Source organism: Phacochoerus africanus, chromosome 5 (genome assembly GCF_016906955.1).
Source record: "Phacochoerus africanus isolate WHEZ1 chromosome 5, ROS_Pafr_v1, whole genome shotgun sequence".
In the NCBI taxonomy this organism is placed as follows: Eukaryota; Metazoa; Chordata; class Mammalia; order Artiodactyla; family Suidae; genus Phacochoerus; species Phacochoerus africanus.
In genome coordinates, this window is record NC_062548.1 from 55,718,688 (window position 1) to 55,736,827 (window position 18,140).

General features: G+C 44.5%; 1 protein-coding gene across 1 annotated transcript in view; it reads right to left on the reverse strand.

The window, feature by feature from the left end:
* The window catches only part of SLC9A4 (solute carrier family 9 member A4), a 61,440-nt gene that overhangs the window by 14,199 nt on the left and 29,101 nt on the right, over positions 1–18,140 (reverse strand). The window contains exons 3-8 of the mRNA XM_047781332.1: positions 16,293–16,552; positions 14,642–14,859; positions 10,590–10,792; positions 9,702–9,788; positions 7,054–7,124; positions 3,423–3,584 (exon numbers count right to left, since the gene is read on the reverse strand). Of these exons, the coding sequence (XP_047637288.1) occupies positions 3,423–3,584; positions 7,054–7,124; positions 9,702–9,788; positions 10,590–10,792; positions 14,642–14,859; positions 16,293–16,552 (1,001 nt within the window). The remainder of the gene's footprint in view (positions 1–3,422; positions 3,585–7,053; positions 7,125–9,701; positions 9,789–10,589; positions 10,793–14,641; positions 14,860–16,292; positions 16,553–18,140) is intronic.

An 18,140-nucleotide genomic window follows, 5' to 3' on the forward strand; every position in this document is an offset into this window, starting at 1 on the left:
TTCTACTCATGGGTAAAACGAGGTGCCTCATATTTAAAATAAGAATCTGAATACATAGCCTATCTATTCCATAGTATTGTTTTGAGAGTCAAATAAAATAGTGTGTAAAAATCATGGAATTCCATAGAAACAGAGTTGTCTGCAATGTGCCATGGACAACTTCTGGGGGTACTGCTCTCCTGAAGATCATGGAATTTGGAAAACTCAACCTCTTGTAGAACAATTGCTTAAACTTCTAAAGAAAAATTTATATGTGCGTTTTGTTGTTATCCTCCCATACAGAATAACAAAAAGCGAGCTGAGTACACATTTCTTCTTCCTATTATTGTATGAAGGTTTGTTTTGTAAGAAATTAACTGCTTTGATCTGAGGAGAGGAATTCCTTTTTGCTTGACGTCCTACAGATTTCTGATGAGATCAAATGAAGGCAATGTAAGTACTAAACTTGGATTAAATATCAGTTTAAAAAAAAATCTCCTCTCCCACCTCGGTTAACTAACCGATTTGGGGAAAGCATGTCTTGAACCTAGAAGGCTTACTAAGCCTGAGTCAAGGTCTGAAAAATAATTGACTCAACCCAAGAGTATCCTTTCAGGGAAGTTGAGTTAAAACTTGCCTTGGAGTCAGGAACTGGGGCACTTGCTTATGACCAGTGCTGTGTTAATACAGAGATTCAAAGTATGTTTTAGCACAGAAGACACTGATCCTCATTTGAGATAAGCACCCATACATTCCCAGACCAAGTGCTCACAGACTGAGTGAGCAAACATCTGAGGAAGTCGCTAATGGTCTAACCTGCCTGCACCCATCCAGGTGTCCAGGTCCAGCCCTCCTGTCGAGTGTTGAGTATGCCCCTTCATTCTTCAGTGAGCCATGTGGAGTTAACTCCCCTTCATCCTTCAGTGAGCAGGTCAAACGCCTGGGGGCCAGCCTCTCCTAGCTCCCTGGCCTTCATGACCATAGGTTTGTGCAATCTATTTTATTAAGCTCATGACCCTGCTCCGGGGGTGAGCTCCTTGAGGGCAGAAACTGTCTGCTTTCACAGCCGGGGGCACAGAACAGGTATCCAGGCACTTGCCTTTGGTAAGGGGTTGCTCAGAAGTTCAGTAGGCAGGCAAAGTAGGATTTGAATGCAATGTTGTAGAAAATAAAAGTCCTATCTGCAAAACAGAAACAGATCACAGACATAGAGAACAGACTTGTGCCTGCCAGGAGTGAGGGGGAGGGCGTGGGATGGACAGGGAGTGTAGAGTCGGTAGATGCAAACTATTGCATTTAGAGTGGATGAGCAATGAGGTCTCACTGTACAGCACGGGGAACTATGTTTAATATCTTGGGTTAGAACATGGTTGAAGATAGTGTGAAAAAAGTACATATATATGTGTGTGTGTGTGTACACTCACACACACACATATACACACACACATATACATGTATGATTAGGTTACTTTGCTGTGTAGCAGAAGTTGAAGGAACATTGTAAATCACCTATACTTTAATAAAACTTTAAAAAAAGTCATTGCAAAATTATCCATCATGAAAGAAATATCAACCTTTCAAAGAATGACAAAATCAACATTTCCAATACTTCTTTCTGATCTCAGGCTCTAATATGTGACATAATATGGCATCGCCAATAAATGTTTGTTAGCACATTTCTATTTTTGTATCAGAAGTTCCTTAGAGCCCCGTCATGGGCAGCACCAAAACCAGCCAACCAACCACAGAAACAGTTTCATTGAGAAATAAGGCAGAAAAGCCTTCTGTTTATTCCAAGATGGCCTCAGGGAGGCTCCTTTAGTTTTTTCCCAGGCTGGGATTTTTCCCACCTAAGAAAGGTGAGGAAGGTGTTTCGGATTCTTTAGCAAGTCAGGGATAAGAATAACACTCAGGGGTTAGTGATGATTTCACTGCTATCTATTCTTTGCTCTCCTCTCAATGTGCTTTTCTAACGTGAGGAGATAATTAAAGACTGTGATTTTCTGAAGATGCCAGGATGGAGGGGCTAGTGTTCCTTATGCTAAATATACCCTGTGACTAATCTCCACCATTCATAAGCTGTTTTTTGGAAGAAAAACCAGGCATCTTTGGGCAGGGGGTAAATTAATTCTTATGATATTGAAGGGGTTCTAGTTAAATGTCAGAGAGTTAAAGCATCTTTATTTATTTCTTTTTTCTTTTTTTTTTTGGCCACCCTGTGGCACATGGAGTTCCTGGGCCAGAGATCATATCGGAGCCATAGCTGCAATCTGCACTGCAGCTGCAGCAATGCTGGATCCTTTAACTCCGGGATCAAACCTGCATCCTGGCACTGGAGAGATGCTGCTGATCCCATTGCACCATAGAGAAAACTCCAAGAGCATCTTTAAAAAATGTCCAGTTGGCTCTTGGGAGAGCTGGTTTCTAGTTGCTCCAACTGAAGCACAGCTTTCAAAGGGAATCATCACATAAGGATGGATTAGGTACCAGTTTACTCCTCCCTGCATCCTGCCTCTTCACCAACTCCCTACAGTCCTCTGTTCCACAGGAAGCCGGTCCCTTCCCTGTGCCTGTTCACTGCTGGTCTCACACAGGCTCAGGTAATTTCAAGGGGCACATAGACCTTCGCCTTAGACACAGTTGCAAACACAGCCTTCTCTTTAAACCTTCCACCAACCCCCATACCTCCTGCTGCCAGCATCATCCCCAAATCAGCATCATCCCTAAATCCCAGTCGGCAACCTAGGATGCTGACCTGGTCTCTTCTCATATAAGACAGGAGGAGAAATGACTATGAGAGAAAGACAATTGTGAGATCAGTGGAATCAACTGAGCAGGGGTTGAAGTGTAGACATTTCTAGTCAGGAAGAGAAAGAGAAAGACTTGTAAAATATACTATACATATTCCATAAAATCACTTGGAGCTCTGCCTTAGAGAAAGATGTCAAACAACAATAGGAGGCAACCTTTGCTAGAAAGTGATTTTTCAGAAACTAGGTGAGACAGAAGTTCCCATAGTGGCTCAGGGTTAACAAAAACCAGTATCCATGAGGATGCGTGTTCGATTCCTGGCCTTGCTCCATGGGTTAAGGATCCAGCATTGCTGTGAGCTGTGGTGTAGGTTGCAGACACGGCTTGGATCCTATGTGGCTTGGCTGTGGTGTAGATCAGCAGCTCCAATTTGACCCCTAGCCTGGGAACTTTCATATGCCATGGGTACAGCCCTAAGAAGACAAAAAAAAAAAAAAAAAGCAACAGCTAGGTGAGACAGATTGAACATGGACCGGGCTACAACATGTCAAGACTTGGATCATATTTTTTTAATTTTTCCTGTGTCATATGCCTGACCCTTCACTCTTGGTATGACTTTAAATGGAACAAATAGTTTGAACCCCTTGTAATTCTGACCTTGAAAGTCTAGATCAAGGGCAGATGTGACTTACTGATGAAGGACGGAGAGGGCTGTGGAACTTAGTACCCCAGTCTCCACCATCTCAATAGCTTGCTTCATTTCTAGCTTCTTGTACAAAGAGACGATGCTCGATTTTGGCAGGTTCTTTCGGATTAGGATTTTACGTAAATATCTATGATCAAACTTCTTGAACCTGAAAATGAAAAGCCAACATTTTGGAAATCTTTCATCTCTGCAGGTGTGTTAGGCAAGCATGTATTTTTCTTCAAACAGACTACCATTTAACTCTATTCTAACAAAAGCCAGGAGAGGGCCTGGAATTCATAGACCTTGCTCGCATTTTTTTTTTAAATCATCGAATGTATGCATTTTTTTAAAAATAAAGAAAGAATAGCCCAGCGTCCTGAATACATTGAAGAAAAAATCCACCCAACAAAAGGAAGGGACAAGCTGTAATCAGGGGCAAAAGTGTGCATGACGTGGGGAGGGGCGGAGGTCTGACCCAGCTCAGCTCCAATTTCCAGGAAGAAATGAGGGGTTGGTTGGGGTTTCTGAACAAGTGTTCCATTCTAATGGCTCCTAACAGTGGCAGCTGCACTTACAGTAAAACTGGTCTATTCAACCAGAACCCAGTACATTTAAATGGCCTGGTACTTACAGTAGTTTGGCCCATTGTGCTGCAGATGATTTTTGAATTCAGCCAATTAGGCGGGGGTTGGGGAAACCACATATACTCTGACAGTCTGAATAATGGAGCATCTGAATAGGCCAGACGCCACAGGCCCTTGTAACACAGCTCTGGCCAACCCACCCTTCAACTAAACACATGGTGTGTTCAGAACCAACCATCTGGAGCAGGAATTCTCAGCACCTCCAATCATTTTACATCCAGAGAGTAATAGGTCTGCCTGCTTCATGTTCTGGGCTGCTGGCTTAGTATCTGGTGACCAGTCTCCGGGTCTCTAAGGTGGATGGACTCCTTGGGTTCTGTGATCTATGCTTGGCTCCGACCCAGCCCACTCTGGCTGCAGCTGCATCACCCCTCCATCTGCTTGTTTCCTGCCTTTCTCCATGAGCAGCTGTTGGTGCTGTTTATCCCTCAATCCACCGCCATTGGCCTGCCAACCCCCAGGACATCTGGGATGCTCCTCGCTCTGGCCTCACCTTGACCTCAAGCTGTTCACCTCCAGCGGTTGCTGCTGCCCTGTTGGCCACCGGCTAGTCACTTCCTCCATGCCCCAGCATCCTGCTTCCCTTCCAACCCCCCTCACGGCTGCCTCCCAATCTCCTCTGCCCTTCTTCCCTCCTGCTCCTTTGGTGTGAATGCTTCTCCTCCTCCCAGGCTTATAGTCGTCTCACCCACGCCCATGCTTTGGTTTCTACATCCTCACTGGCCACTCACAACCTCTCCCACCAGCCTCAACTTCCTCCTAAACCTGAGACTAAATTCCAAAAGGGGCTGAGTGGGTATCGGAGACACCGTAAGCAGAAGCAGTTATTTAGCTCTCAGCCTTCTTCTATGGTCTGTAAGCCTAACCACGGCACTGTTATGTCCTGAGGCTCCATGGCAGAGGGGCTGACAGTCACTGTCATTTTCCCTTTCCTTGGCCCCTCTCCCATATGCCACAGCCAGTCTGTCCCTTCCGCCCTTCCTTATCCTCACTAGGCTGAACGCTCCGTGGCTCATTGAAAACAAAAGTGCTTCTAAAGCCAGACCTGAGCTCAATGTCAATGTTCCATGTAGAACAGATTCACATACCTCTCAGAGTCGGTTTTCTCATCTTTAAAGTAAGAATAGTAGTGATAACACAGGACTATTAAGGAGATTGTGTGAAAGCTAATTCCACTCTTTCAGCATTCATATGGCTGTTGTAGTTTGCCATGCCAGTGCCACTCTCCTCCTTAGAAGCATTTTTTTTTTAGGACCACACCTGCGGTATATGGAAGTTCCCAGGTGAGGGGGTCCAATTGGAGCTGCAGCTGCCGGCCTACACCACAGCTCAAGGCAATGCCAGATCCTTAACCCACTGAGCAAGGCCAGGGATTGAACCCGCATCCTCATGGATACTAGTGGGGTCATTACTGCTGAGCTGCTGTTTTAAGGGAACTCCCTTAAAAGCGTTTTGACTTGAGTTTTAAAGGGCAAATAGAACTTCAGAGTATTAAAGCTCAAATAGGACCTGTCGGTATCGTACAGAACTTTATCATATCAGAGCTAGGCACCTCTGTACCATTAAAGCATGTCCCTATCTTTCCAATCTCTTGTCTCATGTTGACACCCTCTCTGACTGTGTCTGAACCATGACACACCTTCCCTTGCTTTGCATGTGGAAAAACACTGGCCACGGTTGCTCTGCAAGGCTGCCACCATTTCTTTGTCTGCAGAACTCATTTTTTTTTAGACTCACTCCCATCTCTGTATTATTACAGCTCTATGCATTTGCCTCTGTTATAGCATTCTCCGCACTGAGCATAATGGTTCAGGTTCCTTCTCTCTTTCTTCCCCGGGACCTCGTGTACTGCACTGTGAGAACGTGAAACGCAGTGTGTCTTCCTGCCCTTAACATCATTTAGAAAATTAGGCATAGATTTGGCTAAACCAAAGAATATGAAATGACGTTTCATTGGGATAACTAGGAAATCTGACCTTAAAAAAAATCCGAGGCCTAAATTCTAGATGGGTAGATATTCACATAATTTAGACTCTACTTTAAACCTACGAGAACTGCTAAAATTATCCTTTCTACCGAATAAAAAAATCTCCCTTAAAAGCTCTTAGTTTCTGTGCTACCACCCCCAAGAGCCATATTTTTTTGTTGTTGTTGTTGCCACACCACACATAGGGCCCATGGAAGTTCCTGGACCAGGGATGGAATCTGAGCCACAGCTGCAACCTATGCCACCGTTTCAGCAACAATGGATCCTTAACCCACTGTGCCACAGCAGAAACTCCAAAAACCAGAATTTTTAAAATTTGGTCTCTCTTGGCATCACTAACACCATTATGTGGGCAAGCCCTGGAGTGGAAATGTCTACTGTTGGTTAAGTCACTAATTCCTATATCCTCTGAATACTTGGATAAAACTTTGGTCTTCCTCCTTCTCCTCCTCAGTAAACTCTCCTGAAGCCATGTCATTAAGAAGTATGGCTGTATGGCTGTAGACTCAATCCAGAAGAAGATGAGTTCTGAAATGTGAGATGTGGAGAAAAGGGGCATCCTTATGTGGAAGGACCCTAGGGGTGGCCTTCCAGGGTAGGTAGCCTCCTCCGCAATGGAGGGGACTCTTCCCGAGGTCCCTGATGAGTCTCCAAGCTCCCTTTGCAGCTTCATGAAGCCAGTCCTCCCGCTGCTGAGCATCTCTTATCATTGGGAAACCTGTCCTGGTTTGAATCGTCAATCTGGCGTCTCTCACGTCCATCTATCTGTTGTACTAGTTCCTTCTGAAACAACTGGACCAAGCCTGCTGCCTCCTCCATCTGGAAGCCCCCTATTTTCCAGGACTTCTGCCTGCCTCCTCTAAGGCATGGCTCTCAGGCCCTCTGTCTTTCTGGCCCCCTTCCTCGGGAGTCTTTCTAGTTTATGCTCAGCTTCCACTGGAAGCTTCTGAGGTTCCCCATGTCACATGGATCCGTTCTCAGTGCTGAACCCTCAGCATCCTTACTTGTCTCGCACTTGGTTGTGGCTCCACTGCCCACACACATCTTCAATTCCAGCCTTCAAATGATCCATCAGCTGCCAAGCGAAACACAGGAAAATGGTTGCTGGTGAAACGTTTGCTCTAAAAGACACACAAGGAAAGTGAATACACCTTGGAAAACAAAGTGGCTTTGCTTTTCTGGAGTGTGCCCTCTTTTCTGTCACTCTGTTCATGTAACTGAAGCTTATAATGCCTTTCCCCAGTGATGCAAGTTAGAGCCATGATTCAAATGATCTGTAGATAAGGTCTTTTTTTGTTTGTTTGTTTGTTTTTTGTTTTTTTAGGGCCGCACTCACGGCATATGGAGGTTCCCAGACTAGGGGTCTAATCTGCGCTACAGCTGCCGGCCTACAACACAGCCACAGCAATGACAGATTTGAGCCGAGTCTGCAAACTACACCGCAGCTCATGGCAATACTGGATCTTTAACACACTGATTGAGGCCAGGAATTGAACCCGCCACCCCACAGTTCTGAGTCAGATTCATTTCCACTTTGCCACAAGGGGAATGCCGAGAAGATTTTTAATAAAACACATAACTTACAATGAATGCAAGGTGTCTGCTTTGTTTTGAACACTATTTTCTAGAATGATCTAGGAAATTACTCATTACTGAAATCATGTGGATATGAAGCCTAAGAATTACTGTGCTTTTAATTCCATTGTGAAGGAAAATCAGTATCCAACTTATGCAGTTTCTGAAAATATAATTCTACAGATATGCTATTACAACAGTAACATATAACAACAAAATGTATCTATATGCCTCAGTTTTTATCCGATCATTTTGTCTCAGTATTTACGTTTTACCACCCAAGACAATTATACCACACTTGCTTTATCCAAATTGTTCAGAGGGATTTAGAAAAATATAGTCTCTTCAAAATTATGAATTAGTTTACAAGAATTTAAATTTGTAATCACTGAAGTTTATCATGGCTGCTAAAACTGCTTTTTGCAAAATAGAGAGAAAGCATCAAATTAATTCTGAAATAATTATGTACTTTCTACCAATAACTGTAACTTATTTAGGAAGAAAAATAAATAAGAAAGGGGTGAAATATCCAAGTTCTATTGTCTTTAGGTATATTACCTAATTTCTTAAAGAACAGAGGAGATCAGGATAGAGACAAAACTCTCCAATCAGGTTACAGCATTACTTATTTAAAATCCTCACTCCCTATGCCCAAATGTCAAATCCTTTCAAATGACCTTGACAATTTTTCATTTGGGTTTCCTGGAACTAAAATGACTTCCTCAGGTGATTTTGGTGGTGAAATTCAGGGCTGATTTTGAAAGTCTTCATCAGTTTCTTGGCAGAAACCATGGTCAATTTCATCTTCACCTTTGTCAGAGTTGGATGTTTTCATGCCACCAGGCCATGTCTGCGGAAGCAGTGGAATTCTTTACCCCTCCCATATTAAGAGTGAGGAAAGAGCAGATCCCATTAGAAGATCCCATTAGAACAATGCTTGTAGAAGCCAGTTGGGCAACTCTGAACGTCAGTCATCCCAATAGTTTTTAGGATGGTGGATGAATTTAGGGTTGCTGTTCAGTTGACCTTATGATTGGGAGAATATCCTAAATTATCCACATGGGCCCAGTATAATCATCAAGAGGAAGATAGAAGGGTTAGTGTCAGAGTAATGCAGCATGAGCAATCCCTGACTGATCCTTGCTGGCTGTGAAGACAGGAGGGGTCCATAAGGTGAGGAATGTCAGCAGCTTCTAGGGGCTGGAAGAGGCAAGAAAACACTCTTCCCTAGAATTTCCAGAAAGAAACACAGCCCTGCATCATATTTATTTATGTATTTATTTTGGCCGCACCCGAGGCATGAGGAAGTTCCCAGGCCAGGACCAAACCCATGCCACAGCAGTGACAGTACTGGATCCTTAACCTCCTAGGTCACCAGAGGGACTCCATGCAACAAACATCTCGATTTTATCCCAGTGAGACCCATTTTGAACTTACCTCCAGAACTATAAGATAATATCTGTGGAGTTGCTGCCATGGCATGGTGGGTTAAGAATCCCATAGTGGCTCCGCAGGTTCAGGACCTGACACTGTCGTTGTGAGGATTCAGGTTCAATCCCTGGCCTCACTCAGTGGGTTAAGGATCCAACATTGCCACAAGCTGCAGCAGAGGACTCAGATGAGGCTCAGATCCAGTGTTGCCCTGGCTGTGTTATAGGCAGGCAGATGCAGATGAGGCTCCAATTTGATCCCCACCCCCTCCAAAAAAAAAAAAAAAGAATCTGAGTGCAGCAGCTCTAGTCACTGTGGAGGCATGAGATCGATCCCCAGCCCCACGCAGTGGGTTAAAAGGATCCGGCATTGCTCAGATTCAATCCCTGGCCCGGGAACTTCCATATGCCACAGTGTGACCATGAAATTAAAAATTAGAAAGATAATAACTGGGTTGTTTAAGCTGCTAAATTTGCCCTAATTTCCTACAGCAGAACTAAGGAAGTAATACAGTCACTCTTAGTAGAGCTGGAGAGAAAAGAAGCCCTGTCTAATGGTGTATACACACAGCTTACTGAAGCTCCATAGCACTCCCAAGGATGACACAGAGGGAACATCTTATTATTATGACAAAGAGAGAACTTACACGAGTGTGAAGCTCTTCGTTGATAGATTCTTTTTTATTGGTCTTTCTAACATCCAGGTATCTGACCAGAGGGCCAATTGTGATTCCCTAGACATTAAATAACAAAATAAAGGTTTTTATTATCAGTATAGAGAGCGAATTTATTAGAACTTCCAATTTTTATTTCTGTTTTGCTAGTTTCTACAGGATAATTGCTTCATTGCTTACTCGAGTTCCTCTTTAATTCTTTAAATTCTGCAATAAAAATAGGTCTTATCAGAGTTCCCGTCATGGCTCAGTGGTTAAAAAATCTGACTAGCATCCATGAGGACGAAGGTTCAATCCCTGGCCTCAATCAGTGGGTTAAGGATCCAGTGTTGCCGTGAGCTGTAGTGTGGGTTGCAGATGCAGCTCAGATCCTGCGTTGCTGTGGCGTAGGCTGTAGCTGTGGCGTAGGCTGGCAGCTACGGCTATTATTTGATCCCTAGCCTGGAAACCTCCATATGGTGCAGGTGTGGCCCTAAAAAGCAAAAAAAAAAAAAAAAAAAAAGGTAGGAATTTAGTTTCACTCCTTAAAATAACATCTCATTAGTTTGCTAAGAGATAAACTTCAGCCAAAATAAAAAAACAATTTAGTATTAACTGGAATCTCATTTTCAGCCATATACTATGTAGGCATTATCCTTCACCTGTACCCAGGATTAATATGTTTTATTAATTAAAAGACAGCCAAATCTAAAGGTTACAGGATGACAAAAATCATGACCTAGAAATAGCTGGGCATTTAGTGTGGGTGTTGAGGCCACGTCTGAAAATCAGATAAAGCATCCCTTTCTTGGAATTATATTAATTTCATACACAATCCTGAGAAGAATCTATTTATTTCAAATATAAAAGAAATCTACCAACCTGAATAAATAGAGTAAAATATATAACTACTAGGGTGGCAGTGACAAACATTTTCTTCCTAGGAAAGAGAGACAGAGGAAGCAAAAACGCAAGTGAAAAACTTCCAGCTCCTCGGACACCACTGTAGAAAATTATGCACTGGTCCTTGATGGAGAAGGGGAAAGTCCGAAACTGGTTACTGACATAGAAGAGAGTAAACACGCCTAGAAGGGGGGAAATACGTGTTAGAGCTGAAGGTCATGGATGAGGAGAAATACAGCAGCGCTAGCTGAACCCAAGTCCTGCATGTGTGCCATCAAAACAAGGCCACCTAATGCCATCACACTCATGATTGTCCGTCCCAAGTAGCTTACAAAATTTTGCACTTCTTGGCTAGTTGTGTGATGGCAGGGCTTCACCTGTGAAGTCTTTTCTGGTAGCTGCCCAGTGTGTTAAGAGTAATAAATTTTTACACACTTTCTTTTTAGGGCTGCCCCTGCAGCATATGGAAGTTCCCAGATTAGGAGCTGAATCAGAGCTGAAGCTGCTGGCCTACACCACAGCCACAGCAACACCAGATCCAACTCGGGTCTGTGACCTACACCACAGCTCACAGCAATGCCAGATCCTTAACCCACTGAGCAAGTCGAGGGATCGAACCTACAGCCTCATGGATCCTAGTTGGGTTTGTTACTGCTGAGCCACAAGGAAACTCCCTCTTTTTTTTTTTTTTTTGGATACTCTTGATATAAGAAATGGCACACATTTTCTAGTCTATTTTTAGAAACTTTGCTCTGTCTTTCAAAACTAAAAAAAGTAAGGGTATTACTTGGGGTGTAGAAACACTTTTAGCAGCTCACTCTCACTGGATCATCAGAGAAGGTGTGTGATTTTATAGGTGAGAGAAGCCCTTGCAATGCCTGGGGTCTGTGCAGGGCGAGGGTCTCTGCTGGTTGGTTTGGTTCTTCTTAAGGTTCAATGCAAACAAGAAAGGGAGTTGACAAGGTGCCCAAGGGGGGCTTCTGGCTGTCAGCAACTGGAAGGTGGGAGAGTTGGTTGAAAATACGTACTGGAGCTCCTGTTGTGGCACAGTGGAATTGAATCTGACTAGTACCCATGAGGACGCAGGTTCGATCCCTGGCTTCACTCAGTGGGTTAAGGATCCAGTGTTGCTGTGGCTGTGGTGTAGGCTGGTAGCTGCAGCTCCTATTCGGCACTGGGAACTTCCATATGCTGTGGGTGTGGCCCTAAAAAGCAAAAAAAAAAAAAAAAAATTAAGAAAAAGAAAGATAACATGGAGGTGTTTTGTGCCACATTGGTTTCCCATCCCCAAGTGGCCTGCATGGTTGAGCTGCCACCATTGCAGTGCTTCCTGGTGGGAAAGGTCCCTTCACTAAAGCTCTAAGTGAAGGAGAGATTACCCTGAAGAACAATAAGCTCTCAATACCCTCACGGGACTTCTAATGCCACAAATGTCACGGCAAGCATCCTGTGCTGAGAGGGACACTGGTGGTGCAGGAGACAGTAGAATTTAATTTTTCTTCATTTTGTTTTGTTGTCACAGCTCCTCCACAGGCTCATCATGGGACCTCAGGCAGGCTGGTCATTGGGACCTCTTCATGTACCCAGTCTCCTCGCCTGCTCTCTGGAGGTAGTGACGGTATTTACCTCGGTAGGTGGAGGGAAGGTTTAATAAATGTCATAGCTATAAATAACACAAAGCACAACCTTATATGTTCCAAGCCTTCCTGACTGTGGACTATTCTTAGCTCTGGTGAGTCAGGCTGGGAGTAGGAGAGCTGGACTCTGACGCCTGGCTCTGTCCTTCACTGTGATGTGGCCAAGTCATTCCTTGGGGACTGTTCCATCATCACCCTGGGATAGAAAGTGGAGGAGCTGGATGGATGGTCACCAAGGGGCAACCATGCTGAGCATTAATCTCCCAGATGGTTTCCATTCTTGTTGGATGGGCTGAAGCTCTGAGGTGATACTTCTCTTGACATTAATTCTATGCCCCTGGAGATCCCTGCAGTACTAGAGCTGAAATGGACTCAAGAACATTGTCTACACCCACTGTTTAGTGGTTGGGAAGAAGACTTTGAGTAGTTAACCATCTGCCCAAAGTCAAATAGCTAGTTAGTAATAATGAGAGGACTTGATAGGAAATGATAAATGTATATCACAGAATCTTTAATTCTTTTCTCTCCTGGAGACCCAAAAGGCACATACACTCAGAGTTAATTTTATGATTTTTTTTTTTATGGAAGGAAAATTGGGGTTTTATGTACTATGCAACTTCAAGACAAGTCAGGCAAGAACCGACTGTGCCCACCTCTGCAAATAGACAGCTACTCCGGAGTGCCCAGCTCAGCCCTGCTAGGAGCCCTCACAGTTAAAGCAAGGGTTCAACTAAATGGAATGGGGAGGGAGGCTTGGGGCTGGAAGGAGGAGCAGCAGGATCTCCTGGTGGCTTGTTTTTGGGCGTTCTCCCTCTCCTGCCCCCCATTCCTGCAAAACCCCAACTGCTGGCCTGGCTAGGGGCAGGAGGGGTGGGGGTGGAGGGAGGGGGTACTGATGGCGCCTCGATTTTATGAATATTTTTAATGTTTCTCTATTCTTGTTATTCTTTCTGAGGTCCTAAAAACTGTTTTAAACTTAGAACGGATATGTTCAAGTTGAGTTCTCAGCCATTTCTCCTAATTTCTCTTTGAGTAATTGGCATGGACAGACTGATGAAAGTCATGTAAAAAGAAATATTGGTCATGCTTCAAATATTGATCAAAATCATTTACAAATATAATCATTTCTAATTAAAAGGTAATCATATCTTGTTTAGTACTGAGTGTTCTTTTCAGCTCCAGAAACATAAATGTACAAGATAAATCATAAGCTACTAGTCAAGATATCTCATGTTGTTAAATTAGGCATATTTTATATGGGGGACAATAGTTATATTGTGGAGCTGTCCTCACTAATTAATACTAAGCACTTTTCAAAACTATAGATTCACTTCCTTTGTTTCTATATGTCTCCCTCAGCCTTTGACTAAAGTCACCTCTATTATTTAGGAGAGTCATTTCTTTTTTTTCTTTTTCTTTTCTTTTTTTTTTTGCTTTTTAGGGCCACACCTGCAGCATATCGAGGTTCCAAGGCTAGGGGTCAAGTCAGAACTACAGCTGCCAGCCTATGCCACAGAAATAGCCATGTGGGATTTTACACTATAGCTCATGGCAACGCCGGATCCTTAACCCACTGAGCAAAGCCAGGGATCGAACCTATATCCTCAGGAATACCAGTGGGGTTCGTTAACCACTGATGCACAACAGGAACTCCTAGGAAATAAGTTTCTAACAGAACTCGCCTTACACAGGCTATAGTTTTTGAGATCTCACTTTTCCCACAACAAAAGTGTAAAAGAAAGCCCACCTATATCTGATTTAAGGTGCAAGCGTCTACAAACCAGCAAAGAAGTGAAGAGTGAGAGATAAATGTACTGAATTATATGTAAATGTTTAGATGTGGAAGTGCTTCCATTAAAAAACGTGCCTCCAGGAGTTCCCGTCCTGGCGCAGTGGTTAACGAATGCAACCAGGAACCATGAGGTTGCGGGTTCTGTCCTTGCCCTTGCTCAGTGGGTTAACGATCCGGCGTTGCCGTGAGCTGTGGTGTAGGTTGCAGACGCGGCTCGGATCCCGAGTTGCTGTGGCTCTGGCGTAGGCCAGTGGCTACAGCTCCGATTCAACCCCTAGCCTGGGGACCTCCATATGCCGCGGGAGCGGCCCAAGAAATAGCAACAACAACAACAAAAACAACAAAGACAAAAAAAAAAAAAAAAAAAACGTGCCTCCATTCCAGCCTTGCCTCAGCGCAGAAACATATCAGCCAGTAATTATTTTGAACTGACTGAGGAAGCAAACAGGGAACATTCCTGGTCACCACAAGGTGCAAAATCCCCCTAACCAGTAAAACCAGTTATCATCACCTCATAGCTTATGCTTTAACCTTGCAGGAAGGAATAAGAAAAAAATAAAAAAAGAAGCAGGTAGGACTCTGCAGTCCCTGCTGTGTCTTACTGATGGCCCTCCAGATCTGGCAGAAGGCCAGGGTGAAGCAGATGAAGGCCCAGTGCCACTCATGGTTCTTTCCCACGGTGGACACGCCCATGAAGATGAAGATGAGGGTCTCGCTGACGCTGCTCAGCATCTTCATGAAATACTTGATGGTTGTGTAGGATGTCTGGGACACGTTTTCTTCCACATACTTTTTCATGGTCACCGCACAGGCTGTGATTCTGCAAAAGAACCAGAGTCTCAGAGAGAAGCCACAAGTCCCTCCCTCCACCTTCAGTGACCCTTCCTCGTGGGGATGGTGCAGATACACAAATCTGCTTTGATCCAGAGAGACATCTTCTCCATTCCCCTCTCTGGTCACAGATTGCTCCCAGTTTTCTTTCCTCCTTTCCTGGCTCCCCCTAAAGGGTCTGCACAAGTGGAGGATGGTGGGGCAGGTGGCATGCTTTCCACACAACAAGAAGGTGCACAGTTCATGCAGGAGCCGGAAGCAGGGCTGTTTCTGTCTTGCCCTCTCCGTCAAGAGCTTGGTGAGCCCTACTTCTTACTTGCCTTACCTCAAAATAAATCCAGTGAGGTTACCTAGAAAGACTAATTCAGCACAGATCCTTGTATTGCAATGTTTCCTACAAAAAGTTAGTGAGAAGTTCTTCATTTAAAGTGCTTTGTTCTACGAGTTCCTGTTGTGGCTCAGTGGGGTTAAGCACCCGACTGGTATCCACGGAGGAGGCGGGTTCAATCCCTGGCCTCACTCGGTGGGTTAAGGAAACACATTGCTGTGAGCTGTGGTGTCGGTCGCAGATGCAGCTCTGATTCGACCCCTAGCCTGGGAACTTCCATACCCCACAGGTGCAGCCCTGAAAAGATCCCCCCCCCCAAAAAAAATGTGTTTTGTTCTAGAGCTACTTAGCAAGTCTGGAAGGAAAACACAGGGCCTTTGCCTTGTCTTAGTAGTTGACTCACTTTTAAGGAGGGGAAAGGATGCGTGCCTAGACTTTCTGCCACTGTATTTAATCAACACACATATTTTTTCTATAAATAAATAAAATCCCACCCAGTATGAGAATACTGTCATAAAGAAAGCAACATGATTAGCTATAATAAGCAGCATTCCAAGATCTACAAGAGGATAAACATTTCAAAAATATTTTCACTAAGAAGAAAAAACACCTGCATTTCTGTTCTTATCCCATCTCTCCAGTTTCATTAGACACTGAGCCATTATGGAACTGTCATGTGAGTTGAAGGAAATAGCAGAAGGCAGAGCCCAGGAATGACAGTAGCTCATGGCATACCTCCCTTTAACTTCAAAATAATGCATTTTTCAAGGAAAAAGAAATAAGGACTGAGGAGAGATTTTCCCCTCGGCCTTCCCCAGGCTCTGCCCTGCGCCAGCATTTCTGAGCATAATAAATTGACCTTGTAATGGCTACGCTGTCCTCAGGCAAATCATTGGAACAGAGGACATGCAAAGTACTGGAAGGAACATTTGTTTGGCAAAGGACCCAAATCAGAGTTTACCAAAAACCACCGAATCCTGCAACACTTTTGAGGATTAGAGTTACAAGTCAGGCCTTTCCCTGATGCTGGTCCACAATGTGGGGTCTGAGCTTCTCTTTGATTGGATGAGAATTGGCCCTGGGCTTGTACTCACGCCAGGATGCCAGATAGATAGAGCGTCTCCGCCACTAAGTAGGACAAGTAGCTGAACATGAAGACAATGAGGGGTTCAATCGCAGAGATGTTCTGGGTGAAACGCGTGATAAACGCAGAAATGAATCCAAAAATGACACCGAAAAACACTCCCCCGAGCCCCACAAAAATGAATCGGGCACATCCGGCCAAAATGTCCACAGGCTCTATGTCTTCAAATTTATGCATCTTTGTGAAGGCAATTAAGATATTATATAAGACCTAGAAAAAGACAAAACAAAAGAAAATGAACATGAATTAGAAATGAGACAATTGACACACAAATTCTTAACTTGGTATCTCATTAAATAATGCATCACAATAAATTTCATGGCAAGAAGGATAAACCTCGCAGCCTGAGTTTTATTATTTATTTATTTTTGGGGGGTCTGTTTTAGGCCCGCACCCAAAGCATATGGAGGTTCCCAGGCTAGGGGTCCAATCAGAGCTGTAGCTGCCGACCTACACCACAGTCACAGCAACGCAGGATCCAAGCCTTGTCTACAACCTACACCACTGAGCAAGGCCAGGGATCAAACCTGTGTCCTCATGAATGCTAGTCAGATTCGTTCCCTCTGAGCCAGGATGGGAACTCCAGTCTGACTTTTAGATGCGTTCCGAATAATTCAAATGTGTTCAGTTTCCCTGAGTAAGAAGCGTACTATTCACGGCTTTCAATCACTGAGCATCTGCGATGTGCCAGTCTCTTTGTTAAGCTCTCTGTGTGTCATTATCAATTGATGTCCTCTGGCTCCCACTGCACCCTTCCCAACAGCCTCCGTAATAAACACGGAAATTCCTTTATTTCTCCTTTAAAGGGAGCACATGTTAACCCGTGTCTGTAGAGGGCGCTGAGGAGGCACTGCAGGGGGGAAGGGGCTTCCTGCAACTTCAGTGGGAGGGCTGAGAGGCAGCAGGAGGCTGTGAGGACTTCCTGTGGAACATGCCAGGGCTGGAAGGGCTGCCCAAGATTCCTTGGCAAATTGACAGCCTCTGCTTGATCCATGACCTGTTCACAGACCTCTTGACACAGGACACAAAGCCCCAGCCTGGCCCTGGTGCAGCCACATCTGTGGCCAGGGGTCCCTCTGTGACCCCGGCCATGCAGCCTGCTCCTCTCCAGGCCCTCTGTCCCTTGTTGAGCCCAGGCCTTCGGTGGCCCAGCTCACCTTCTCCAGCGAGATGGAAACCGGTTCCAAGTTTGTCCTTCGAGGGTCACCTGTCAGCAGTAAGTACACTATTTCTTTATTATAGTTAATAATTTTTTTTCTTTTTTAGGGCCACACCTGTGGCATAGGGAAGTTCCGGCCTAGGGGTTGAATCAGACCTGCAGCTGCCGGGTGACACCACAGCCACAGCCAGAGCAACGGGGGATTCTAGCTGTGTCTGTGACCTACACCACAGCTCACGGCAACACTGTTTCCTTAACCCACTAATGGGGGCCAGGGATTGAACCTACATCCTCATGGATACTGATTGAATTTGTAACCCATTGAGGCATGATGGGAGCTCCTATAGTTAGCAGTTTTGGTGTTAAAGTTTCTCTGTTTAACTTACGGTGTGGTTTCTCTTTCTTGACTGAAACCACCTGCATGCCTCCTATAGGCATCATCTCAGTGGAACTCTCCGCACAACTCTAGTCCCTGTGATGCAGACTCCCCATTTTCCGACTAGTTCTCTGCTTCTTTTCACAGTTTTAAGAAGCCATAATGATCTGTTTATCACTACTTCAGGTCACTTGGTAACCCAGAGTTTGGACTGAACTTGTGACAAGTGGCAGCTGCCACATGGTTAATGAGATGCATAAACA